This window comes from Emydura macquarii, unplaced genomic scaffold (assembly GCF_026122565.2).
Source record: "Emydura macquarii macquarii isolate MOO-44397 ecotype Brisbane River unplaced genomic scaffold, CSIRO-AGI_Emac_v2 contig_629, whole genome shotgun sequence".
Classification (NCBI taxonomy): Eukaryota; Metazoa; Chordata; order Testudines; family Chelidae; genus Emydura; species Emydura macquarii.
The window spans coordinates 7,193,700-7,221,625 of record NW_027130766.1 but is presented as its reverse complement, the minus strand read 5'-3'; the positions used below and the strand labels follow the sequence as shown (position 1 = coordinate 7,221,625).

General features: G+C 47.0%; 1 protein-coding gene across 1 annotated transcript; it reads right to left on the bottom strand.

Annotated features, from left to right (window-relative positions):
* Positions 1-220: 220 nt before the first annotated feature.
* Positions 221-27,926, bottom strand: STARD3 (StAR related lipid transfer domain containing 3). The gene is made up of 15 exons (XM_067541220.1): positions 27,845-27,926; positions 15,080-15,361; positions 12,486-12,563; positions 12,093-12,170; positions 11,942-11,995; positions 11,729-11,846; positions 10,440-10,538; positions 9,657-9,712; positions 8,688-8,780; positions 7,840-7,902; positions 6,762-6,857; positions 6,139-6,218; positions 5,617-5,721; positions 3,954-4,047; positions 221-1,609 (listed from the first exon to the last, which is right to left on the bottom strand). Exons 2-15 carry the CDS (start codon positions 15,293-15,295, stop codon positions 1,505-1,507), a joined length of 1,335 nt encoding a protein of 444 aa, XP_067397321.1. The 5' UTR covers positions 15,296-15,361; positions 27,845-27,926; the 3' UTR covers positions 221-1,504.

The following is a 27,926-nucleotide window of genomic DNA, read 5'->3' as shown; positions in this document are numbered from 1 at the left end:
CAAGGGTGGGCGGGGTCGGCAGCGGCCAATCGGATTTCGGCCCCCTTCCCTATGGGGGAAACGTCGCTCTCCTCCGAGGAGCCCCGCCCCCCGCCACGGCTTCGGAGCCCCGAGACAAGCCGCGCCTCTTCCCGCCGTCATACCCCCCGCCACGAGCTCCGCCCCCCCAATATCTGCTACAGGCCCCGCCCCCTCGGGGGCGTTGCAGATCCCCCAGGGCAGCCCCTCCCCCCAGGGGCCTGAGGCGGCTCCCGTCTCTGCTCCGGTGCCGGGCGGTGACACGCCTCGGGACGGAGGCTCCCGCTCACCCGGCGCCGGGGTTCGCCGACACGCCAATCGGCCCCGCCCGCAGCGCAGCTCCTGCCCCTCCCGGCGAACGGCCCAGGCTGGGCAGCGCTGCTCGGCCCTGGTCCGGCTCAGGACCCGCGGGTGTCCGGCGCTGCTCACAGAACAAAAACTCCGACGGTTCCTCCCCTGGCCCGGCCCCGCACCGGGGATCTTTATTTCCGCACAAAGGCCCAGCAGCTCAGCCTGCGGCGCTCAGCAGGAATTAACCGGGGCGGGGGGGGAGCATGGCTGTAGGCCCCAGGACATGCCAGGCGGGAGGGACTAATGAGTCCACCGCACGTGGTAGCCAGGCTCGGGAGGGGGAGGCCCAGCTGTTCCAGGGCTGGGGCCAGCTGGGGGCTCCAGGGAGGCACTTCACCCTCAGCCCTTTTCCTGCTGGGCTCAGGGGTGGGGGCCGGGAACCTCTCCGCCTCCCCACTCTGCCCCCCCCCCAGCAATACCCTTATCAGGGTGCTGGCACAGCCCCATCGCTGGCAGCTGAGGAATGACGAGGGGTAGCCAAGTGCCCCCAGGGTGCGACCTACCAGCCACGCCACGTAAAGCAGGGCCCGGCAGCAGAACCGCAGCCAACGTGTCACACGCAGCCTGCGGGGGGAGTTCCTCCATCTCCCCCTTCAACCATCCTGCCCACCGCCCTCACTTTGCAGCAGCAGCAACATGAACAAGGCACCTAGCCTCACCCTTCACTCTCCTCTGACATGTGTACAGTAGTTCTAGATGGATGAAAGTCACACACAATTATCAGAAAATTTAAAAAAAAAAAAAAAGGAGGGAGGCAAAGGGGGTTGGGGTGCAGGAGTTTCCAGCAGAAACTGCCCGAAAGATTCCACTGATGCTCGCATTTGCTCAGTTAATTTGATCGTTGATTGGAGATGTGAAGAGGAAAGGTTCTGCGGGAGAGACTGAGCACCCATCCCCCTTTCTGCATTCCCGTCATGTTTGTTAGTAGCATTGCACTTATAGCCACCTTCCTCCCCCGCCCTGGTGCAGGGTCTGGCTCAGCCCTTCTTTCCTGGAGGGAAGAGGTTTCTGCACGATTCCACTGGCAGGTGGCTAGGGGCAGCTCTCCAGCTCCTTGGAAATTGTTCCTCACTCTCTGGCCATGCGTTAAGGAGAGAGGCAAAGGAATGTCACGCGGAGCGTCAGGCGCTGCTGCTCAAAGCCTGCCCAAGCCCTCGCTGACCCGCTGTCGCAGGTGGAACGCAAACTCGAACATGGTAGCTGCCAGGCTTTGATGTATAAGATAACGGGGAAGCCGACCCTACAGAAAACACAAAACAAACACAGGGTTTATTTTGCCAGTTAAGATCATGCCTGGTTCCTGTCATGCATCCAAATCCTGGGGAAACCCACACTAAGGATCGTGTCTCAGAGGCACCACTCATTTTAAATCCAGCCCCATGTTTCCAGCAAAAACCTTTGCAGCTGCTCAAGATGTTTCACTGAGTGTTAACCAGAGCATCTCAGAGCCAGCTGCTTTCTAAACACGACCACGTCTGTGCAGTAACAGGACGGGCCCTGTCTAGCAGATTGGAGAGAATCACAGCAAGGAGCAGTGGCAACTTCCACTTGCTTCCAGTTACTTTTGGGTATAATTTAAAGTATTTTGAGGTCTTAAAACCCCCCAAGTGGTTTGTGTTCTGAGCTGCTCTGGGCCATACTGCAGCAGTAGCAAGCAGCAGTGGCATTAAAGCCAGTACTCTCCCAAAGGAAGGGGGGGCAGGGGACTGGGGGCAGAAGGTGAGGCGAGGGCGATCTTTCTTCTGTGTTTGTGCAATGCCTTGCAAAGGGGGGGGGGGGGGCTGGTCCATGACTGAGGCGTCTAGATACTAGTGCAACACAGATGATAATTCACCAATGGATCCCGCCTGGATCCCCGACAAAGCCCAGGTTTTGTAACTTTGAGGGCATTCTGAAAGGTCCATTTTGCCAGCCCGTCCCCCTGGGAACTGCATGGAAAGGGCGGAGAGAGTTTTGTGGCAATTGGTGAGTGCTATTAATTATTTGCATTGCCATAGCACCCCAGAAGCTTGTCATTGAGCAGGACCCTGTTGTGTTTGGTGCTGGGCAAAAACAACAAAAATAAAGACGGTTCCTCCACACCCTGCATTAAGGAGAAGGATATTGATCCAACAGCATTTCATGGGGGTTTGTTTCTATAACAGATATGCACCTAGGGAATTTGGGACGGGGGTTGGAATCTTTGTTTCTAAACAAATTCGCAGTAGCTCTCAGCCGTCACCACAAAGAAGAAATTAACCATGGGTCAGTGGTAGAGGCATTTCTTTAGGGACCCAGGAAATGCCAGGATGGATGGACCAGTGAGTCCACCTAGCTTGGTAGCCAGTCTCAGATGGTGGCCAGCTCCAGATGCCTCAGGGGAAGATGTGTGAGCTGCATAATAAGCAATTACAAATAGCTTGCCTGCTGCAGAAGTTTCTTCCTAACTGGCAGTGGCTAACGGGCTGAGGCCCTGTCTCACATAACTGTGCCTGTTTTCATAAATCATAGAAAACAGCTGCTTTCTTTAGAGGCTGAACAAACATCAGAGCCAGTTCCCATAAAGGAAACCTGGACACAAAACACTGGGCACAACAGCAAGTGGGACGCGCGGCTGTTTTTTGCTGCTTTCGGCTCTATCCCCCAATTTGATTACCCAGCAGGACGGTTGATTTTGCAAGTGCTTTTCAATCATGTTACGAGCAACAGAATAGCTGACCCACTTCTCCTGGAGGGGTTGGGTGGGGAGATCGCACAGGCTGAGCACATTAATGAATGAGGTCTTTGTGCTTCCCTGCTGCAGCAGCGGGTTACCACATCAACAATGTGAGTCCTCAGTCCTTGGCAGCTCTGCCGGGTGCCTCTTATCTCACCCCCTAGCCTCCGCACCTGACCCCTGCAGGCAGCTCTTTTGTATGCTGCCCTTGTCCCAGCCCACAGCAGGGACCAAACACAGCAGTTCAGCAAATAACTCCAGACTGGCGTTTCGCCATGCAGGCAGAAGCTAACCCCACACGTGAGGGAGGCTTTCTACTGCAGGTTACTGGTGGCAATAGACACAAGGGTGAGCAAGCTTAGGACAGCAAGACAACAAGGACCACTTCCTTCAGGCACTGAGAAAGTACAAAAACCCTAACAGTTCCTCTCCCTAGAAGTCTATTCTGCACTGAGAGCTCAAATTGATGGCCCAGATGTTTAAGAACCAGAGTGATTTGGGGGGCCCATCTCGACACACTTGGAAGGGGCCGGATGTCAGAAAGTACTCAGCATCTACCCCTGGAAGCATCAGGCCTCGTTAAGGTGTCCCAAACTGGGAACCCGAGATCATGAGTCTCTTTGGAAAGTGGCCGACACACCCTATGTCGGTCCTCAAGGGCTTCGCAACAATGGTGTGTGACATGCCTGTGATTGGGGACAGGCAGATGAGGAGGTGGGTCTGGTTGCACTGCAAGCACCAGAGGTTTGAGTTCTCCTGGGCGGGGATTAGATCTCAGTTTGCTAATATTTACAGAGCAGAGAGCCAGAATCTCCATCTGGAAGCCCAGGTTGTGTTGAGTGCGAGGCACAGCGGCACCAGGAACACCCCGAGGTGGGACCCACTTTACCTTGAGGTCTGTGTTGAGTATCCAGATGAAGGTGCACACTTTTGGATTGCTGGCACATTTCAGGACAATGAAGCCTCCTGGCCCATTCTCACCCCTTGGAAAAGAAAGAGTACAAAGGTTGTACAGCTGTGATGCCCTGCAGGCTCCATGTCACATACACATGCAAACACACAGTTGCTGTGCAGACACATACACGCAGCCTAGATCCTGAATGTGTCAGAGCTGGAGCAGTCCTCGGGCAAGTCTAACTGTGAAACAAACAAGGAAGGAGCTCAGTAGCTCTGCTGCCAGAGAGAACGTCACATCTTCAGTTTCCATGAGGAGATTCCAGCTCATCGGATACCTGCAGCTTTTATTTCCCTCCAGAAGAGTTAAGTGAGGTCCAGTGGCTTGTATGAAGGCCTAATAGGCATGTCCACATCATAACGCACCCTGCTAGTCCACTGGGAGCAGCAGAGACACATACATGAATGGGCCGAGAAGACTCCTCTCCATACCTACTGGGGGCGCTATGGCAGGATTAGCTCACACTGGCAAATGTTGCCTTGCAGTACTGCTGTCTGGGCTCTGTTCCATGAACAGTGGGGCTTGTTTCACCAGAACTATGGCCAGGACAGGTACTGTGTGGGCAGCCTCCTCCTCCCGACCCTTGGTCTGGTTGGGATGGGCTACCAAAGAGATACCGACTGATCCCTAGTGACACGTGCTGGATTTGTGACTTAGAGGCAAGAGGCTCTGTATGATGTTACCTCCCCCATCCATCCAGGTACGTTGAAAAGGAGATATCTATTACCACTTCCCTGCTTTGCAGCACTAGGTATTTCTGCTGCATGTGGCCTTAAAAAGATTTTCTAGGCCTGAAAAGCCCCAGCACCTAAATAGACTGAGGCAGTTACTGAGCCTCTGAGTTAAATGTCAATTACTTTAATCAGATTACTCAGAAAAACAAAGTCAGTAAGAGAAGTGGCTCAGCTGGTCACTAGCCACCTGAGGCACAGACTGATTGTAACAAAGAGGCCTTGTTGGAAGAAATTCATACCCAGATTAATGCATCACAAGGCAGCCGGCCACTTTCGTTTGGAATTAGAGAAATGCCAGAGACCTTGGTGAGTGCTTTTAGAGAGACTCCGTATTGAAGGGCACTCTGTTTACACCTCCTGCTCCATCTCAATATGCCCTGGGCCTTTATTAAAAATAAGGCCAGTCACTTGAGAACAAAAGGGCACACGCAGGGTTTAATAAACAAAACACATGAGTTCGGCAGCTCTTTGGAGTTGCAACTGTCCATGCGTGACAGCTAATTCTACAGCAATAGGATGAGGAGTGGGTCAGGGTTTTTGATCTGTTGTCCTCCCTACCCTGTCCCCTCTTTCTCAACCTGAGCTGCTGCTGAACTCCTAAGCAACATGCTGGTTGCACCAATTGTTCTTTAAACAAAGGAAGAGGAACACAGGAAGTAGAATATTGTTCTGCAGACAGACTGGCTGGCAGAATTTTTGTGAAGTGGCAGTTTCCTTTAAAATTGTGCAAATAACTCCCCCCCCCCCTTTTTTTTTTTTTTAAACTCAAGCATCTGTTTGCACTGAACACACACTATTATACAGGAGCGTGCATTGTAAGAAAAATTACACATTTCCTAATACCAAAAAATCAGAACTCTTACCTGACATATCTGGACAGTGGAGGTTTCAAACTGTGAGTGGTTGACATCCCTGAGGAAATATAGCGGTCTCTTCTTCTTTCAATGCGACGCACATTTACAAAGTCCCTACATAAATAAAAGGGAAAGCAATTGCTTTGGGGTCTGCATGGGAGCTATATGACAATCTAAGCCCTTTGGAAAAGGTTATGGAAAAATATTTTAACATGGAGATACACTATGTCCATTTATGATTGTTAAAGGGACAGACCAGGTATTTAGTGATTTGGTCAGATGCTGGGAGCCAAGACTCCTGGTTCTATTCCTGGCTTGGCTATCAATTTGGCATAGGACCTTGGGGAAGGCACAACACAGACGTGGTATATTACCCACACATTGGGCAAGTTAGAAGCGCTCTTAGATCCTTTATACATTTCATGTGTAAAACGATGGGTGGCCTGGGGCTCCCTCACACCAAATCTGGAAGTGTCCTAGGGAGCAGCACAGGGGCTTGTTTAAAGAGGTACCGGAGCAGAATAAACTCACCTGGATGACACCACACCACCTGCAGCCCCTGCTGCAACATCATATGAGATAATGGTGTTATCTTCAACCCGCTGTAAGATCTGAGCAAAAGACAGACAGAATCAGAAGTTTCCTCTGACCCTGCTTGTGGATTTGTATGTGCCAACACCTAAGAACAATGAACCTCCCTTAAGATTGCCTCTGGATCCAAAACAAGCGAAGAGCCTTTGGTGGCAGATCTGCAGGCCCAAGGAATGCAGAAACAGGCCTTGGAGAGTCCAGCATTAGCATGGCCACATTCACCTTCTGGTGTTGAGAATGGTCTGCTCTTCCATTCTGTATAGCAAGCCGGCATCTCCTTCACATCCTGGACATGGCTACTGCCTAGGGTGTGTAAGCTCCTCCAAGTCAGGGGAGTGAGAATGACCGTGGCTCTGTGCCTCAGCCCATTCCTTGGCCTACCCCGGGGCTTTTGGTGCCACTAGCTACTTCAAAATGCTCAGATTGGATGGATGAGCAAAGCATCGGTATTTCAAATCCAGCCAGGCCCCCAGCTCCTACAGGGCCAGCCACTGCATGCAGCCTGTGCTGGGAAGTTCCAGCTCCAAAGGGTTATTAAAGAACCATCTTCACAAGGCACTTACCTGGCAAGCTGCCACTGTTTTATTCCACAGGATCATCCGCTCAGGTTGAAGAATCACCTCCTGGTAGACCGTTTCAGCAGAACACTGCATGAAGGCCTGAGGAAAGGACTAGACAGTTAACAGTTTGTCCCAGCTGCCTTCCCTTGGGCATGTGGTCAATGAGCACAAGATAAAGATCACTAGGGACAACCAAATGGGTGAAAGTCGTGCTCATGAGACAACATAGCAGAAGAACTGGCTACAGCCCAGACCGCACAGGCAGGAACTGGGTAAGCTTCCTCAGCATACCTCCATCCTGAACAGAACAGCCTTCACTACTCCACCCCAGCCTTCTCCTGAGTCTACCACTTATACCGAAGCAGGCAGCTGTTTTAGGAGATCAATGAAAGGCTACTAAGAGAGTCAGCAAAAATGAGACACTCATGTTCATCTGCAGCCTCATGGAGGTCTTTAGAGGCAGAAGGATAATGCAGTAACACGGGGTCACCCAGCTGTGGATGATCCACCTCAGGCCCATACAGGTAGTATACATATTGTGTGGATGAGGCCCACATAATGCAGAGAGCTGCATATGCGGCCCACAAAGGTAACTAGGTTGAGAACCACTGTGTTATAGCCAAGCCACTACAGTGAGTCACTTCCTAACGACTCCTCTTACTGCCAGATAGCAACTGAAATGGGATCAACCCTGCCCTTCCTGAGCAAACAGTCGCTATCTTGTAGTCCTAGAAGCTGGGGTTGGGGACAGAAGTCTTTGGTCACCTGCCATTGGACCCACTGTATTTGTGGGGGCTTGGATTGGTCTAGTTTTAGATGTCAAGTCCTGGTGTTATTCATGCTGCGGCACAGGGCTCAGTATAAGAAGGCAGCAGAGGTTTTGTTACCAACTCCCACAAACAAATAGAACCGGCTTTCCGATGCCACATCTGTTGCAGTTTGACCTGTATTACTGGAGCCACAGAAGAGCATGGGTAATGAGCTGGGTTGGAGCATTAAGCAATTACTGTACATGTGGGTTATGCCCATACAACAAAGCTGCAACTTACCAAGCAAGGCGCTAGAGGCCACAGAGCCTTACCTTTAAAATAAAGGTCTTGCCATGGAAAGGAATTTCAATGGTGTAAACTGTATCACCAAACTCCTGTGCAAGAGACAGTAAAGTCACACTTAACATGCACAATACTTTGTGTGTGTTTAGCACCTTTCACCCTAGGAGTTCCAAGGGCATCTTAGATTTGCTTCACCAGCCAGGCTGAACAAACAGCAGTCCCGCTCCAATCACTATAGTCAGTACTGAAACGCAACCCCCTCCATGGCAGGATGTTTTAAAAGTGCATATCAACACTATGTAGCAAGTTTAGGACAGGAAGTGAACACTATCTCCGACTGAATTTTAATATATTTCCAAAAATCCACACATACAGACAGCTGCAGCCAGAACAGACACGCTGCAGCATAAGTGTGACGAGACATGAAGTGGGATGAAGCTGCAGCTGGATGCTTGGCAAAAGGAAGAAGTCTATTTCATGTGACAGCTTAGTTAATGATGGGCATCGTGTTTTTCAAGATGGCACCACTCACTCCCTGATTTTCTCATCAAATGCCTTTGATCCTTTCCCACTTGGTCAACCACAGTTCCAAATTATAACTGCAGTTAAAGGCTAACCACACTCCTCTGCCTGCCTGTGGCTGGGGTGGTGGGAAAGACTGATGAGTTCTCCTGTCAAACAGGAAGGTAATTAAATGTCTAATTAAATAAGAGGCGGTTTTACATTTAACCGAACTGGAATAAGATTCCTAATTCAATCATGTCATTGTAATGCTTGTTCATTTTTCATGGTTTAACCGGTTTCTGAATGCCCCATCGTTCTGTGGTCTGTGCTAACCCTTCTATCCTCTCTTTGCCTACATACAGCAAATACTTGCATTGTTTTTTTCGAATTTCCAGTTTTCCTCCTGGGCTAGGATTTGGTCCACAACTTGCATTGCTTCTTTGCCTTGTCGGATATATTCCTTCTCCTAGAAGAAAACCCAATCAATTTACTGCCCCCTTGATTAATCATCTTGAGTCTGCGAATGAGTGATTTTGCCTCCTAGTGGCTGGCCCAACAGAGAAAGGGACCTACCACAAATGTATCTGCTACAGAAATCCTCTTTTCACTCAGGCGGCAGAGGCTTGTGTGTTGCACCTGGCAGGCCAGAGTTCTGGCCCTAGCTGCGTCATTGATACACTAGCTGTGTCTCTCAGCAGTTGTTAAACCTTTCAGAGATTCCGAAACCATTTTCACCAGATGAAATGGTACAAGCCAAACTGAGATCGGGTGAAACAGCAGCTGCTCAGCTACACAGCCGTTTTGGAAAGAATGTGAAGCATCCTGTGTCCAAGGGAACCTACAGTGGTACTTTAGAGAGGCAGGAGAGTGGAGTCAATACCCCTTTCCTCTTTCAGTAAAGCCACCACATAACCAGCAAGAGTAAAGGGAACTGAAGGGAGAAGAAAGGAGACAAGCTTCTGTCAGGGACACTGACCCCTTTAAAAGCCAACTAAAGGAGCACATGAGCTGAACGGTTCCCAGCAAGGAGAGGTGACTGGACATTGAGTCACAGCAGTTTTCCCCAGAGCACATGAGCAACACTGCTCGGCTGAGGGAACAATTTGTCCCTGTTTCTTGGTAGCCAGGAATGTATTTCATGACCTTCAGTTTTGAGAGAAGAAGAAAAGGGAGAGAATCATTTACCTCTCGATGTATTCAGCACCCTGATGGGTACATGCTAGAGTAATGATCATGTCAACATGCACTGGGCAGACATCAGAGCCAGACACCAGCAGATGCTTGGAACCAACAGGGGCAGAAGTGGGTTTTCTAAAATGGCAAGAACTGCTCCTCTGTTTACCTGAGCTGTTAACACTTTCCTCCCCACACCATCTTCATCAGACTCGTTATCGGATCCTAAAGAAAGGTAGAGTCAGGAGGAAGCTGGAGATTCTGCTGGTATGATTTTATGAAGGGGAGGGCCCACATAGGGTCCTCCCTCCCTCCCACCCCACTCCACCTCCAGATGCACAGATCCAGGCAGAAGAGTCTGTGTGTTCTCTTACAGGAACAGCGGCAGTGGTTCCAACTGGGACTGCACTGATCCCCCTGCCTCAGTGCCGTCCCATCTGAAAACACACCTCTCTGCAGCAAGCTAGTGTGAACTACGCTGCTCTTTGGATGTTCAGGATGGATCCTAGGTCTTCCCCAGAGCGACCCTCAGGCTGCGCATTTCAAACCCTCTGTCCTCAGGCCTGGAGCTTTGGTTTAAACACAGCTGAAAATGGATTTTGGTAGCACAGGAAAGGCAGGCATCAAACGCTAATTAGGGCGGCTGCTTCTCCACCGCCTGACAATCTCTCCGACCCCACACCTGGGCACAAAAACAGCTACAACACATACCCTTCCCCCGACACCGGAAGCAAAGGGGAGTTCATCGTACAGTACCTGTGCTGGCTGGCACTGTGCTCTAACACTGCGGAAAGGTCGGTCTAATTAGGCAAAGCTCAGCGAGGAACTTTGAAGAGGCAATAATAGGGAAAAGGAAACCCAGGGGATCCTGCAAGTGGAGCAAGCTTAGAAAACAACTCAACCCAAATACAAAGGTCACTGCTCGCCAAGAAGAGGCAAAAACATTCGTCACCTGCGAAGGACTCTGGAGGGGAATAGAACTGCCCGTCGGAGAGGGCTCCGGAGTAGAGCAGAGGGCCCCGGGAGATTGCGGCCTGCGCTGCCAAGTACCCTAGGGAACCAACAGACACAAATGGTTAATATTTACAGAAGCCAGAGGTTACTCCTAACCTCATCAAGGTCCCTCCTCCTCCAGGTTAAGTTACCCCAGTTAAATAATGCTTGGAACACACCTGTGTACTGGGACCAAGACTGTCTCTAGCACTGACACACAGGAGCTTTCAGTCCCTGTTTGCTCACCTTTCATTTGAGACACAGCTTTTTATCTGCATGGAGATCAATGAGCTCTTTTGCCTGTCAAATCTAAAGGTGATTAAGCGCCTAATTAAATAAGAGCATTCCCTCGAGTCAATCCAGAACACGCTCTTAATCCAATAGAAGCATTAAATACTTGATCATTTTTCATCTTAAAACTTCCCCACAAGACCCAAACGTCCTCTGGTTTTTCCCAACCCATCAATACATCCGTGATCGAGTCTCACTTGACAAATTCTTCCTGGCCTGTCTGCCATTTCCCCCCACCCTTCTGTTTGAGAAGACGAGCGTGAGATGAGAAGCTCCTTTCGCAATCTCAGGCACCTCCGCCACAAGAACTGGAAAGCTACAGGTCAGAGTGTGACCCTGGGCCGAGCACATTGGCCTAATTTTCAGTCAGGGTCAGCACCCACCACGCCCATTCAAGTCCATGGGACCTGTGGTTGCTCAGCATCTTGGAAAAATTCATCGATTTTAAGGCCAGAAGGGACCATTAGCTCATCTAGTCTGATCTCTCATATAGCACAGGCTACAGCATCTCAGCCAGTCTCCCCCACGTTAATCCCAGTAACAGGTGTTTGACTAAACCGTTTCTTCCAGAAGGGTTCCTGGTCTTGGCTTCAAGAGCTGGAGAATCCACCACTTCCCTTAGGAGGCTGTTCCAATGGTTTAATCCCCCTCACTGTTAAACATTGAGGCCTTATTTCCAATGTGGCTTGGCCTGACTTTAAACTTCCAGCCACTGGTTCTCGTTCTGCCTCTCTCCATTATGTGAAAAGTCCTTTTGATAAATGGACTTGTTTCCCTGGGAAGGCATTTCTAGGCCACCATCAAGTCAGATGGGGCAATTTATCTCCACAGCCTGCCTGGAGATAGCTTCTAATCCTGGTTCCCCTTCCCACACACCACATGGTGACAAGCTGCTGAAGTCCTGGTGGTTTTGTTTGCTCTACCAATTCCAGCCACGACGCGGGAGAAGCGACTTACATCGTTCCTCTTCTGCCTCTTGAGTCAAGACTTTAAAATCCAGGAACCAAGTTTCCAACCAGGCTATGACGAAAGAGACAATGGGAAGCAGGTAGCCAAAAGTCCCCTTGGCTAGAAGCTGGAGGAGGGAAGAAAAACACAGGGAGTTTACACAAGATGGGAAGTCACAGCATGAGACCAAACAAAACATTGGAAACCCTGACAGCAACTGACCTCCGAGAGGATCACCTTCACGATGAGGAAGGCACTTGACACCAGCGTAGTGAACTGGAAAATGGAAGAGGGTTATACAAATCTACATGCTTGCTTCAGTTTAGAAAGAGACAAAGTCCAATACATTAAAAAAAGGAAATTAATTTCTTACCGCTATGACCCACCAGTGGCGCAGTTTTAAGAGTGCATAGCCCAGAAGTAACACAGAAAATCGGAAAAAAGCCAAAACCTTTAAAAAACAAAAAGGCATTGATAAGGAGAGCGCCACTGCTATTTCCATTACACGCCTGCCTAGGGGCACCCACTGGTCACAGCCTTGTCATGCAGGGTGCCGCACGGACAGAGCAAGACAGTAAGATCTTCAGGGCAAGGATCATCTCCATAAACAAGATGAGAGGTGGGAGGGGAATGGCTCAAGGTCACTCGCAGAGCTAGGAACAGAAGCCAGGGCTCCTGAATTCCAATCCAGTCCTCTGTCTATTAAGCCATGTTGCCTCTATCTTAGAGAGAGATTTCTCTCTCTTTGGTTGTTTAGCATACTTACAAATATATCAAAGAATGAGGTTTTAAAGTGGTAATCAATGATTTCGATCTCCAAGTTCTTCTGAATGCCATTGGTGGTCTAGGATTAGAGAGATTGGAAACAGACAGATGTTGAGTGCAGAGATAAACTAAAGATGATAAAAATCAGACAGTGCTGTTTAAACATTAGTTAAACTAACTTATGCAACAAGGTGGACTGATAAGCAAATATTTAGACATGAACGTATGCAACAGTCCACTCACTTGGTGTGACACAGACAGTGAAATGGAAGTGGAGTATTACCTGAGTAACAGATAGCAGGCGCAGCACGCAGATGCATAAGAAAGTGCTTGAGTATGAAAAGGTACTGAAAAAACACCCACTGATTTGAAAAAAATCTCAGACATTGGAAACCAGCTTCCTTAAGAAAACTGCTTGTCTGTCTTTTTTCCACTTGACTCCTGATGCTAGCCAAGGACCCCTTGCTATACCACACCCATGGAATAAGCAGCCCCCTTGACCTGTAGGATTTCAAACAAGCATTTTCTTTTCTGATCCAATTATTAGAAGCATGCTCAATAGGACTGAAAAAATAACTGGTTTTCTTAAAGGACCATTAACTAAGAAAGAACCCAGAAGGTTGTGTGACTGATGTTACTTCCATAGAGTGCTGTCTACATAAATATTCCTTTTCTTTTACAAGTTGTTCCATAAAAGATCTCTTCAAGACTACTTCAGATCTGTTCTCAGAAGATATCTATTAACAGGCATTCCAATGCTAATGGAAAAGTACACTAAAGAAGAAAGACATTAGCACTTACCATTCAACTCTCAGGTAAGCATGATGTGGGTTGGGGCAGAGGGGGAAAAAAGGAAGCCATTTCCTACGCATTCTGTATAGGAATGCAATCAAGGACCTAATATCTATTGTGTCAAAATGACTCTGCTTCAAACCATAGTTAAGGGCCTGCCAGTGGGATTTTTCTTTTTTAAAAACACCAGGAATCCTATTTTTAGAGGCTTGGAACTGTGGCTTATGAGGGCCTGGCTGGTTCAGGTAATTGGAACCAGCCTTTCACCTTTAGGCTATTGATTGGAATACAGCCACGCTGGACTGGAAGTTGCTACAATCTGACAGCTGTTTCATGGTCTATGAAAAACCGATTGGTGAGTCTTCGTCCATAGCAGACGGCCACTCACATCATAAAAATTACTGCTGTTCTAAGCACCCTTTTGCTGGAGAGGCCAAGGACTGAGTAGGCAGCCATCGGGAAGTGTTCCCTCTAGATCAGGGCTGGGACACACTGGAGGAGAGTACTGGTTCTGCACTGCTGCTGACATGCTGTATCTGTTCTGCGGTGAGAGGGTTTCAGTCTCCAGGGCCAGCAATCCAGCAGATTTCATAGAGCTGCAGCTTAGAAATTCATTCCAAGATTGAATTTGACAAGAGATCTCACCACAGCAGGGAAGGGGCAAGGGCTTTGGGCTAAATTTCTTTGAAAAAATTTAAATAAACATCACTGCCCTGAACAAACAAAAGAAACTGTTTGGGATGTTCTTTTAACTCAGAAACGGATGTGCTTGGAGAATTCAAGTTTGCAGGTGACTGGTGCACTTAATGAGAACGAAATGAGCTGCCAATATTGCAACAAGCAAGAGAGAACCATTTGAGTTTTTTAAGAAGCATTATTCACTGCACAAGCCTGGCAATTTTCTTAACAGTGAAATAAGCCTTAACATTTTTAAATATACAGCTTCTGGGCTCAAAGCCCAAAGGTTGCCATGCCAGTTAGTCCCCAGTTAAGGGGACGCACAAGCTAAGATAGCTGTGAGCAAAACTGGTGCATGAAAAATAATTTGGTAGCTTGGACACCAGTTTTATTTCCCTGAGCCACATTGCAAATTAAAATACAAGCGTCCCTCCCCTAACCAACCCTGGCACAGGGCAATACCACATGGCAAAGTGAATTCACAAGAGGACAGATACCACATGGGGTTTCTACTGGCATTAGTGGAACACTGGCTGTTCATTGCTTTGCTCTTGTGGCTGCTTTTCAGACTCTCAGTTACTCATGTCATTTCTGGGGATGGGCGGGAGGGAGCGTGAATCAAACTGCAGACGGAGAGAAACTATTAAATGCAGACTCTGAATGAGGTAAACAGGACATGAAGATAATCACTGATAAGTACTCACAGGATCCAGTCGTAATAAATAAGGCCAGACCAGTGAGGGCTGCACGTAGAATTGGAGATGCATCTCTGATCATCTCCTGTCTGCTCCTACCATAACACGCTAGAACAGCAGCACATGCAGCTTCAAAGCCCAGCTGCCTTAGAGGTTTAAAACTAGTCTGGACAGAGCACAAGAAGCCACAGTATAAGTCACTATGTGCCCAGTGCCAAGCCAGGGAGTGGACAAGGATTTCTTTTTGTAACAACTATGGGCCAAATCCTCAAGTGGTGTACACTGTAGAGTGGCACAGTGCCCTGGAAATCAGCTGAGGAGCCAGTCCTAAGGTTTCAGAATGGGGCTGTTAACGTGGGTGGACTGTATCCAAAAACCAACAGGAGAGATTCATTCACTGCTTCCCCACCAGAAAGGACCCAGGACTCACATTCAGCTCAATTATCCACAGCAGAGAGACAAACAGCAGGTCGAAGGTGACAAAGAGGCAGAAAGTTCTCCTGACGTCCGAGATGGCTTTCCGTTTCTCCGGGGAGAAGTAATAGTGCGGGGAAAAGCTCTGGCTCTGTGAGAGGGAGGTGCTCATGGATGCAATGGCCGGGAGGCTCCGCTCCATGTCATGCTGCAAGTCTCTGGGCTTGCTCATCCTCAGCCAAAACAACTCTGTCCGTCAGCAACAGGGGCAGCATCTGTGAGCTTGTCACTGTATCATCTGTGGGGAAGATGGAGGGAACCCTGAAGACATGTAAAAGGATTCTTGGTTTGCTTTACTAACCAAGCCAATTCTTATTTAATGCCTGGCAACCCCAAAGGATCCCAAACTAGGAAACGGACGACTCCAATACATTCATCCCATGGAGATTATCAAAGGCACAAATGGAAGCCAGCTGCCTCACTGCCTTCTTCACCTGTGAAAATCACCCCATCCCCAATTCAACAGAATTCCATCTGCTATAAACAATACCTGGTAGAAGAGGCCAGGGTTTGCTCTTTGGTTTCTGAGCGCTCTCACGTCATCAGCAGAAAATGTTTGGGTTATTTTTCCTGCCCTGTTTCACACTTGTACCCCCAAGCCTATCAACATGAGGAGGAACCTCTCTTGCCTCCCCACTCCCCAGATTCACACTCACGTCAGGGAAGCAACGATGTGCGGCAAATGGGTCTGGTTAAAAAAAGAGTCACGGTTGTCACGAAAAAGTGCAATTTCACTCCAAACGAAATCTGGCCATGCTGTCCTTATTCAGAGCACGTTTGGCCAGCACAGAAAGCTTGCCTGCTTGCTTCTCTGACCTTAGAATCTTAGCATTTGCCACTGATGCCATTGGGATGCCATGGCACTGGTGAAAGATGCACATAAGATGTTTTTACATAGGCACAGGTATAGGAAAGAGGTCCTTTAATCTAGGTTTCCTGGAACAATCCTCAGCGGCTCAGCTGTGGTGGAACAAGTCAGTCTACTGGGAATGGATGAAAGATTCCCAAGGGCTAGCTGTTTCATTCTGCTCTTGGATATTCACGTGACATTGCTCCATTGGCTGAACACCTCACTGACAGAAGCACGGCCTGTCTTTAAGCCAGTAGTCAACTTGTTCCCTGTGCACCTGAGTCAGATCTGCTGACTACACAGACACTTTTTCAAAACTCCTGTTAGAACTGCAGAGTGAGGTGGATTTTATTCTGCCTACTGTATCAACAACCCTGACAGCCAAGTTCTGACTGCAGCATCTTTATTGCTGTATGTACAGGAAAGGAGGCAGACAGAACAGCTGCATTTTGACACCCAGAGAAAGTTGGCAGGACTGGGCATTTAGAATAAACCTGTGAGCTGAGCAAGTTTGATCAGAAAGGCATTAGAACCTGACTGCCCTACAACACATGGTTTAAATGCCCTTGTGAACTGTTGCACTGTTTGTTCCTTGTCTGTGTCAACAGAAAAATGCCACGATGCAATCACGTTAACGAACCCTGATTAACCCTGGTATGTACTCTGATACTGCTATCTAAAAATATTGAGGTGTAATAATTTATGAACACTGGATATGATTGGTCAGTGAGATAGTTACTGTAGTATTATAGTGAGTTATTAGAGTTTCCCGTATGACTATTGATCTAACTTAAAAGGGAAATGTGGGGAGAGCAAATAGGAAAGCAATGCAATAGATCTAGAGACATGCATACCAGCTGTTTTATTGTTTTTAAGATGTTTTCTTTCAAATGCTTTTGTTTTAAATCACTTTTTGCTGTGAGAAGGCTGTCTGGTCACTGCATTAGCACTGTCATTGCTCTCAGAGTGAGAAGACTGCAGGGTCTGCGCTTAGAGTGCAACCTCCTGACACCATCACATTTAGTACCAGGGGCCTGCAACCCAGAGTCTGGTGTGAGGGGGAAGAACCATGTGATTCCATCCCGAGCCAGGTGATGGCTCAAGGCCTGACAGTGGGTGCACTTAATGAAACCAGGAGGGGTCAGAGGTGTAGTTTGGCCAGTAACTGTGAGAGGTACCTATTATAAAAGATGTTCCTTAACATCATTCAAACATGTTTTTCCTGTCCATATATGCAAGAAGCCTCCATGTTCTAACACTGATGGTGCCCCACCATGATCCCCAGCTGTGTGGATCATTATAGGAGAGGAAGAGCCAGAGAGGGAATAAATATGGAGCTCTACAAGTCATTTTTATAGTCATGTTCCTGACAACAGCAGCACTTTAGAAGAAAGATGTCACTTTGTATAAAGAGTAATAACAAGCCATTCCACTGCTACGAGTGCTGGGGAAGAGTCTTCAACTGAAAAAAGTTAAGACATCTGTGAGTGCTAAATAATATATTGACACGTATACACAGTGCCTCATTCTCTATGTTAGAATGTCATTGTGTTCTCCCCTTGAACAACACTTTGCACTTACAGTCCTCTGCAACTTTCAAGTACTTTACAATCATCATCCATCAATTCCTCACAGCCACCAATGTGCCCCACCCAGATGCATAAAGAGCATTACCTCCCCCCCCCCCCTTTTTTTTTTTTTTTTTTTTAAACTGCTGGGGATAAGGAGTGGGAAGTATCTTGCCCAAGGTCACATGCAACCAGGACTAAAAGTTCAGAAATTCCTGATTCCCACACCACACTCAGTCTAAAACATCCCACTGCCTTTCTTGATAAAACCAAAATATACCTCTTCACTTTGTGGATTTTTCTGATTTGTTTTGTGGAAGACTTGACCTGCTATGAGACCAACACACTGATTAAGAACATACGAGAGAAAACCAGAAATATCTTCCTTGCTCTTCGATGTGCAAAGAGCAAATAGACTTTTGCAAACCTGTATTAAACTCAGCTAGAAACAGATCTGAGGGAAAGAGGACTTTTCATTTCCAAGCAATTCTGAAAATATGAATTCTAAAGCACAGGGACACAAAGCCAGGTGCATTCACAGGTTAAGGTGCTATAGAATTCTGATAAGCAAGGAAGTATATAATCTCATTTTAAGATCTGATATGATGCATTTCTTTTCTCTATGCTCCCAGCACTTGACTGTTCCAGGGACAGAGTTTGGAGAGGGAACAAAAGCGTGCCAGAGGGCTTTTTGTTTGTTTGTTTCTTTTACACAAGCTTTCTTCTGTGTAAAAGATTAATTATTGAGCGTCCTAGTGCTCTATTGCATATTTATATATTCTCTGAAGTCTCTCTTTTCGTAGCAGGAGGTCGGCTCAATCCAGAGCAGAGAGATACTACTCAGCTTTATGGTGCTGCTCAAGAGGTGATGCTCGAATATCAAACAAGACAGGGTTTGAGAAAGATCAGCAGGGAGTAGAGAAACAGCATTCGCTGTCTTGAAAAAGTCCATGGGGAACAACAACAGACTTGGAGAAGGCACCAAGAAGCTAGAATGCCCCTTTGATCCTTTTCTGATTAAAAAAAGCAGCTATAGCATTATTAAAATCTTTAAGGAGAAGGAGAATTTGTTTTTTTCCTTACTCCTCAGAGTTCCTATTTCAAGCATGGATCATACACGGGGATATTTCACTAACCAACTTTTCCTCTCTGATGAAGAAGTGTTTCTAGTGATTAGAGCAGGAATTTGGGAGACAGGAGGCTCCTGCATCAAACTTAAGATACTTGTCTTAATTTTCAAGGCCTTTAATGACCTATCCTCACCATCTCCCATTCACTGATCGAGGTATCGACTTCTACCTCCGACTGGCTCACGGCAGCCTCTATCGTCTACTTGTTAAGTTTTCAAACAATCACCTTCTTGCTTTCCCCCATGCTGCCCTCACTGTAAGCATCCACAAAGATACTTCATTATCTTCCTCCAAATCCCTCTTTAAACTCTCCTTTGCTGTGATGCCTACAAAAAACTTGACAACAGTGATGAGCGGAGACCACTGCCCGTCCTTCCAATCAGTACTGTCTTATTGTCTCCTTGTCCCCCCTCTTTCCATCTGCAGCCACCTGTTTTTTCTCATCTCATACTTAAATTGTGACAGAGACCATCTCTTTGTTCTGTGTTTGTACAGCACCTAGCACAACGAGGTCCCAGTTCATGACTGGGGCTCCTAGGTGCTACTACATAATACAGCTAATAAAAACCCAGCTCTGCCACTGAGCGTGTGGCCCTGGGTGAGTCACTTAGGTTAACTGAGGTAGAGTTTATCGGTACAAGAGTCAAAATATCTACTGCACAAAACTGTGTTGCAAGGATTAATTGGTGTTAATCGTACCATATGAAGTGCCAAGTATCATCTAGAGATGCCAAGAATTCAGATATGGTGGTTATATTGCAAGTGAAAGGGGACATGGCTCACCCTGGCCAGTAGCAGATCAATCTCTGCACCACAAAGACACCTCAGGATTCAGTGAGAATGGCAGTGGCTATTCATCGGTTTGAGAGGCCCAAGCCTGGAAGAGCATATGGCACTGTAGGTCAAGGTTGAGGCATGCTGGCAAAGTGGCTTACACAGCACCTGTCCACACTATTCCTGGATCTCACCAGCCCCTCTTTTTAATCAGCACCGAGTAGGCCCAAGAATCTGAACAGGATGCAGACTTGTCAGACTTTTCAAGTATCAGACAGACATTAAGAGAACACCAAATGCAAACATACACCAGGAACCTTTCACACAGATCTGTCCTATGAGGCCTGAAGGCTAACACACAGATATTATGACCCAAAAGAGACAAGTGTGTCGAAACACTTCAGGGGTTCACATTCAAGTGTGGTTATGTCATATCCTATGCACAGCATACTAGACACTCCAGGCCTACCGCCATGTCAACGTCCACTGGAACTGCCTTAAGTGCCTTGTTTCTGCTGATTCAAGTTATAACCTTCACATTAGCACGTGTTTGCATGTTAATTACATGTCTTGCAGTGAGAAGACTCAGTCTAATAAGACAGTTTCTCTTTGCTTCTCACTCCCTAGACTTCCTAATACTGATGTGTGTTCTCAGCTCATAAAACGGCTCTAACAACTAATTCTCAAGTCACCTCCTTTGATAGTTGCAGATTTTACACCAAATACTGTATCAAAAGAAACTGCCTCAGGAGACTATTAGACTTGGATCCTTTCAAAGAAATGAACTACAGAGGATTTACTAGAAGTTACGAAATGTCCTGTATTCCCTAGAGAATAGACATGTTTTTAAATGTAACCACCACTATACTCTGTAGAAAAGGGGATAAATCCACATCGCAGACTTCTCTGATTCTTTGCCAGAGCGAGTGACTTGACAAGCACCATAGCATCTACAGCTCAGCTCTCTCTGGATCGCAGAGAGGTAATTTTGTTAACACACAGCAATTACATTTTTGATGATAACAATAATTAGCACTTACACAGCGCTTTACAAACGCTAATTAATGTTCAACACCCCAGAAGGGAGGTACAGATTATCTACTGAATACACCTTCCCCTGGTGCTGGAATCTTATAAAATTTGGGGCGTGATTTTGAAAGCAAACTTTTGCAGCTTCTCTTTAAAGTTTTTCAAGACAAATTAACCTCTGTAACCATGTTTCCAAAGGTTACGGCCTGGGTCATATTATGTATTTGTTTCTGGTAGCTCCCACAAAATGCTAAGGCCTGTCCCCAAAAGCTAAAGTGTAAAGTGATAGAACAAAGATAAGGATGGAGGGAGGGAGGAGAAAGGTGAATAGCAAAGTAGCAAGGCAGTAATTTGGTTCTTGGTTCCATTCTGATAATACAAAGTTTTAACACAAGCTTTGGGTGAGGACTTATCCATAGAGACAGCCTCTCAAAATACTCCACAAACTCACTGTTAAAAGATGGATTACTTGAAGAGGTGGGTCTTTGGGCCTAGTTTAATGAGAAAGGAATGACCTTGTGTGAACTAGCTCAAGAAGGGTGCCTCAGACTCTTTGATCCTGGTTCATCTCATGAAAGCCCTGCCTGGGAGGGACAAAACTGCAAGAGGAAGGCCATAAAGAGGCAGTACAGGTTGGAGGGGCGTGTTTGTGCTGTATTTAATCCCTGAGTGGTTTCTGTACCCCACGCAAGAGCCCAGTTGAGCCTCATCTTGATTCTGCTCTCCCCCTCTGCCCTCCCCAACAGTTTTGCCCTTCCCCTGCAGGGCAGAACCTCACGAACTGCCACTACATCCCACCCCACGAGAAAGAAGAGCTCACATTGCTTCCTTTCAGAGACACCCAAACCTTGGTATTGCAGCCATCAGCTCTGACCCAGGGACATTTAACTTCTTTGGGAGTCAGACAAGACTCCTTAGTCACCCACCCAGAGCAGGGATGGCTCATCAGTGATATGAGGATCCCCCCACCACTTCATGGGAGGTACATGCTGCTACTGCGGCACTCCAACCCCCTCATGTCCCAAGAGGCAGCACAAAGTGCAACCACTAGACTGTATATTTTACTGTACAATGCTCAACTCTTCAGGTCCTTATTACCCCCTCTCATTCCGCCACAGAACAGGGTGAATTCCCCTCATGTAGCAGGCATAACACTAATCAAAGGTGGATTCGTTTGATGGGCTTAATTTCCCTCTTCCCAATTAAGACTTTTGCTTAGACCAGGACATAGCAGACAGGCCCCTTGTTTCTCAGCCCCACCCCTTCCGTCAGCAGTCACAATCCCCGCTACCAGACAAATTGCTGTCAGAGTTATATCGATATGATACACTCATCACCACAAAGCTCAGTTTCCACTGGTGACTTTCCTTCCCACACCCGGTGAGACTTTCCATCACTGAGCTAGATACTTCCAAGAGACGTTGAGCATTACAGTCATTTGACTTACGAGTAATCAAGTATTTGGTGTTAGAGGAAGAGGTTAATCAAAACTCAAGGACCTGTGTGTCCTCCCCCACAAGCAAGAGAACGGTGAACTTTAAGCTATTCTCTCTCTGGAGTTTCTTTCACTAGCCCCAGTAAAACATCTAGTGCAGCAGGAAGACCAGGCAGAATTCACAGTACACTTCTGGCCAATGGGCTTTTTAAAAAACAACGCAGTTGTGGTTACTCAGTCACACACCGATTCAACAGCAGCACTGGAAAAGACAGACTAAGTTTCTTCTAATTCCTTCAGATCTTGACTCCCTCCTGCTGTGACTCAAAACGGACAAGACATCAGCAGTCTAATGGCCCTGGCTCTCCACCGTGCCTTTGGTAAATTAGGGAACTGAACCCAAACTGTAGAGTTCAATTTGGATCCAAATGCTGACGTCTGACTGGGGGCTTGGATTTGGTGTTCTGGTTCATGACCATCTAGCACAGTGATACCCAGACCTCAGTGATTCTTATTTTATCAGCTACAATTGGTTAACAACATAGTAAAAGCATCCTGATTGGTTAATAATTAAATCACACAGTGTTTTAACATCCTGTGCTGCAAAGAGCCGCAGGAGACAATTAAAGAGTCACTTGCAGCTCGCAAGCCTCAGTCTGAGTATCACTGATCTAGCAGAATGATGGGATAAGCCCCCCAAAGAACTGTTTTCTGGCATTTAATCTCACTGCGCCAGAGATCCTTCCTCCAAAGCCCTGTGTTATGAGCCATACAGCCTACTGATCCTACAGAGCTGAGCATGCCTGAAGGTAGCTCACTCCTTCTCCTTCCCCAGGGCCATGCTAACTGCACAGAGTGACTTTAAAGATGGATGGTACCTCTCAACTGTGCTCTGTAACTAGGGGATCAAAACAGCACCCTTATAAAAGACTCGTGGCTTACCTCCTTTATCCAACATCCCTTGAAACCTATAGAAAAATCAGGATCACACTATACAGCCACATCTAGATACCTTCTTTATTCAAAACTACAGTAGCCTTTCTGCATCCAATTTGCAGTCACCACCATTCAAACTAACACCCCCCAGTGCAGCCTCCTCATTAGCCCTTCACACTATCAAAACAATTTTCAGAGCACTTCAGTGGCAACTTAATCATTCAAGCCTCTGATTCACACCAACTCCTAGCTAGCATCATGCTCTCTGATCACAGCAATTTTGAGTCCGGGGGTCTACGCCTCTTCTCTTCCCTCCTCCCACAACTCTCCTGGAGTTTGCTGTCTGACACCGACCACTTTGCTTCCATCCCCATGCCTGCAAGTCAGCAGAAAAAACAGCCTGCCTAAATATTCGGGAAGGCTGATTTCCTTGCCATGGCAGATCAGCTGCGAGACTCCAGCGTGCAGACTGGCAACTCAAGGTCTCACAACAGTGTGATGAAACCTCAAGGTCTGATGTAATTAGTCACTGTTTTTATTAACAATCACCAGCAGCTCCCAGCTTGAGTTTGGAGAGACACTTTAATGAGGAGACTCTCCGGGCCTCATGTAAAGATTAGAATTAAACATGCAACAGATCAAATTTGTCCAGAAGTAGGTTTAGGAAACATAAGATTTGCTATTAGGCCATTACTCCATTAAATTTCTGGCCGCTGGCAATGACCAATATTGGATGTTTTAAAGGAAATAAATTCACCTTCCATCCATAAACTACTCCTAGCATTAAGGGGTTCATGGTGGAGAATCGTCATGACCCCTCAGGCACCACCACAGCACTTCAGATGTTATTTTGCAGTCCCGGATAAAATCTGATTTGCAACTAGCTTCCTGGAACTGTGAATGCCACAGGCTGATTACCAACCATGTGAAGTAGCATTTCCTTTTATTTCATCTAAATTTAATCTGCCATTAATTTTACCCAAAGATCACTTATTCACTCCAGGCCCTGGGTTCAGTCTGTACACAGCTCAGAACAGGGAACTCTGGATGTATTTGTTTATGAAGTTTCATGTACCCAGTAGCAATGTATCAATAATAAAGTACACAGTGTAAAGAGACTGATCAGTTTCCACTGTGCTTTTAATGGAGATGTATTTAAAATTACAATCTCCTCTCACTTGTGTCCTTTATGGTGGGTGCAATCACCTTTTGCTAGGTGCTCAGATCCTACGGTGATCCATGTGATACCAATGCTTAGAATGATTCCGATTAATAAACACGTGAGGAACTTTGCACTATTTGAACAGTATAAAGTTCTTCTAGACCTTAACCAGCATTCCTGCAGGGTGGGGACAGTTCGGAGAACCATCGCAAAGTTAGGTCACTTTGTTTGCTCATGTGCTGCTGAAATCACGCCTTTGAATCTTTGCTTTCAAGCAGACCAACAAGAAGCACGTGGCATTGTATGTGCTTTCAAATCAATGCAGCAGTTAAAGTCAGACAGCAGCATTCTCCTCACACCGTCAAGTTTTATGGCACCCCAGTTTGGACAAAGCTCACATCAGCACTCAGTGAAACATCATTAGCAGCAATGGCAGAAGCAGACATGTCCAGCGCCTCTGCTGTGCAGGGATCCCAGGGCTAAAGTAGCAGGGGTGTCACATGTGAACACTAAGGTACATCAGCAGAGGCTGGGCATGGGGGGAAGCAGGGACATTACCAGTCAGGTTGGAGAGGCAGGCCGCTGAAAGTTCTGCCATCTAACCTTGTCCTTAGCTTGAAAAGTCAGGGCTGCTACAGTGCAAGAACAGGAAAGTGAAGATTCATAAAGGCTCTGAGGTGATGACTACACATCCCGTTGGAAAAACAGGACAATTTAGGGTTAATCACAACCAGCTAACATGTTTTTTAAATAATGAATGTCTGTCCTCATTAAGGACAATATTGCATTGATTCATATGATAAACATTTCCTAACATGAGTCATTCTCCCAGTATAGACATAGTCAGACCCCTGTGAAATGCCCTCACCACACCAGCCTCCTCCACGAAGAAGAGAAACAATGGTAGTATTTAGACTTAAAAAAAATAGTACCAAGAAAAAAGAAAAACAAAGACAGAACTCTGACAAGCTGCCCAGCAAAGGCAGCCCGCAGCTGTTTGGATCATTCATTTGCCTGCATAGTTCAAGGTCTCTATATGTTTTGCAATACAAGCCTCTGAAAATAGCACAGCCCACTGAACCGGACTACATAAGCACCAGCCTTTCATGTTACATGTTACAGATGAGTGACTACCACGTAGCTTTATCGGCACTGGAAGTCACAGTAAGCTCTAGGGATAGTCTTGGCTTATCCCTTCCGGTAAGCGTCGTTCAATGGATAGAAGAAAGGTCTGCAAGTCAGGAACCGAGCTCTACTCCCAGCCAGTGATTTGGTGTGACCTTAAGCAAATCACTTCAGCTCTGTATGCCTTAGTTTTCCCATCTATAGGAAGGAGATGATACTATTTTCCAGGAAAGGTTGAGAGGTTTAACTAGTTAACATTTATAAAAGCACCTTGAGGTCTTTGGATGGAAGCCCTAGATGTTATTAGTAAACACTGTTACAGCTTTTAGCTCCACATCTTTGTCTCTGTACACTCCTAATAAATGTTTATCGTCGAGAGCTTTTTCCTCTCTGAGTCCTCCCTGCTAGGTCGACTCGCCTGTTCATTGTCACTACTGCCAAAAAATAGATCAGATAGTTTTAAGCCATTTAAATGTAATGGCGCCCTTGGCGAATTAGTACATAAAGCAGCTTTGGAAGGATTTGATTTAAATCAGAAAAAATCATTGGTAATCATCAATTTCTCTCTCCACACAAACAGCAAATTCCATTGTCAATCACGATTTACAAGACAACATGAAATCATAGCACTGCTGCACTTCTACACAACTGGTGTCCCTTATTTGCTCTCAGTTTTATCTGGTAATCAGTAACTAGTGTGAAATATGATCAAGTGTGATTTTACTCCCTCATCAGTGGTGTTGCAAGGATAAAATACATTAATAATTGCAATGCACTCAGATACTGATGATGATGAGGGCCATGTAAGTACCTAAATAGAGATTGGTGCCCTGTTATGCTAGACAAACAGAATAAGAAACAGCTCCTGCCTTAATAGTTTAAATTATACAACACCCAGCACAATAGGACTCCAATTCTGCACATGGCCTCAAACTTTTCTGCAATACAAATAACAGTAAGAAGTATTTAGGTGGGTTTTTTTTTTTTTTTAATTTCCTGATAATACAAAAATGTCCAAAGGTCAAATTTGCCTCAGATTTGAGTTCCATAACAGTTTTAAGAAATTCCAATAGAAGCCTAATACAGTCTCCTGAAATGACTGAAGCCAAACTTTGTACAACTGAAAAAATTAGAAGTGAAAGTGAAAGTGACTAAAGACTAACTAGAAAGAGTGAAAATTTTCATAATGTCTGCTTAAGTATTTATTTGCAGAGCTGTGAGAAATATTTATAAAAACTAAAAGAAAAAAACTTGAAAAGTACATTTTTGAAGTGTTCCGTTTTTCTAATCTAAAATTACTAGAAATTTAGGAATTTTTAACCCTACCAAGAATCAGTATAATAATACAGTTTGAAATAAACACTTGCAAACACTCAGGTATTATTCACAGAAATTAATGTTTGTGTGTGTGTGGGGGGGGAGGGGGGGAATCTAGAATCTGAGCCCACAGGTAAACCAGAACACCATGATAGCTGGTATCAAGGAACCAGTGCTTCTCAAAGCCTTTTTGGGACCACCAGAACAGAAAGAATATGAAGGTAGTGTATTGATAGTGACGGATGAGAGGAATCTCTCTTATATGGAGTTGTCCTGCGAATGAGAGGGAGAAGTGATACATAGATACTTTTTCCCCTGCAGACCTCGAAGCAGTTTACAAGGCTGTGTTAGTACCATTACTCAAACACACACACACAAAACTGAGGTACAGAGAGGGGATGGAACTTGCCTCGTCACACAGCCACTCAGTAGCAGAGCCAGGAGTCCTGACCCTCAGCCCCCACACACTGTAACATGTGTCCCCTCCAGAGAAGATTTGTGGGAATCAGTGATCTGTTATTTCTCCCCTCCAAACTAGCTGCTTTTCCTGGGGCTGACAGATATATCGTGCACAGCTAGGACAACACACCAATGACTACCAAGGCGTCACCTCCGGGCCATGCAAAGGGATCAAGAGGGCCCCTTGGGCAGGTGCTGAACAAACAGAGATGACATTCAGGGATCCCCCTAAGTGGGGAGCCTCCATCAGAGCCCGCTAAGCACCCTGCAGCTCCCCATGCCCGGCACAGGCCTCCCTCAGCAACCCTGCCCCCTCCTGGATTAGAGGGGGAAGATAACTCAGGAGAGAGAAAACAAGGAGAGTCCTGTAGCACAGGTGCCGAAGTGGGCTGCAGCCCACGAAAGCTCACGCCCGCCGCAATTAAATGTGTTAGTCGATGAAGGGCTACAGGGCTCTCCTTGTTCTTGCTGTATACAGACTAACAGGGCTACACCTCTGGGGCTCTTCAGGAGAGAGGGAGAGTTCCGGGAGAAAGTCCGAGCCCTGACACACCCACCCAGCAGGGCATGGCAGCGAGGGGGACGGACGGACGGAATCTGGGGGGGGGAAATCAAGTGTGTGTGTGGGGGGAGGAGGGACAGAAGGGACTTGGGGCAAGTGTTCGGAAGAGGATAGCCAGAGACTTAGTGGGGGGGGGAGGGTGCAGGAGGCAGAAGGGACCCTGAGACAGACAGACACCCAGTGGTGTGTGCGGGGGACAGACAGACACCAAGTGTAGGGGGGGAATAAGGGGCCTTGGGACAGACACCGAGAGGAGGTGAGACGGGGCCCCGGGACGGGCAGGTGGACGCTGGGGCCGGGGGGGGGGGGTAGGGGGAGGCGGAACGGACGGACAGACGGACGCTCTGGAGGGGGACACACAGACCCAGCGGTACCTGCTCATGGTCCCGGCCACCTCCCGCCCCGCGGCTCCTTCCCTGGCCTTCGGCGCGCGCGCCGGTGACAGCTCCAGCCAGA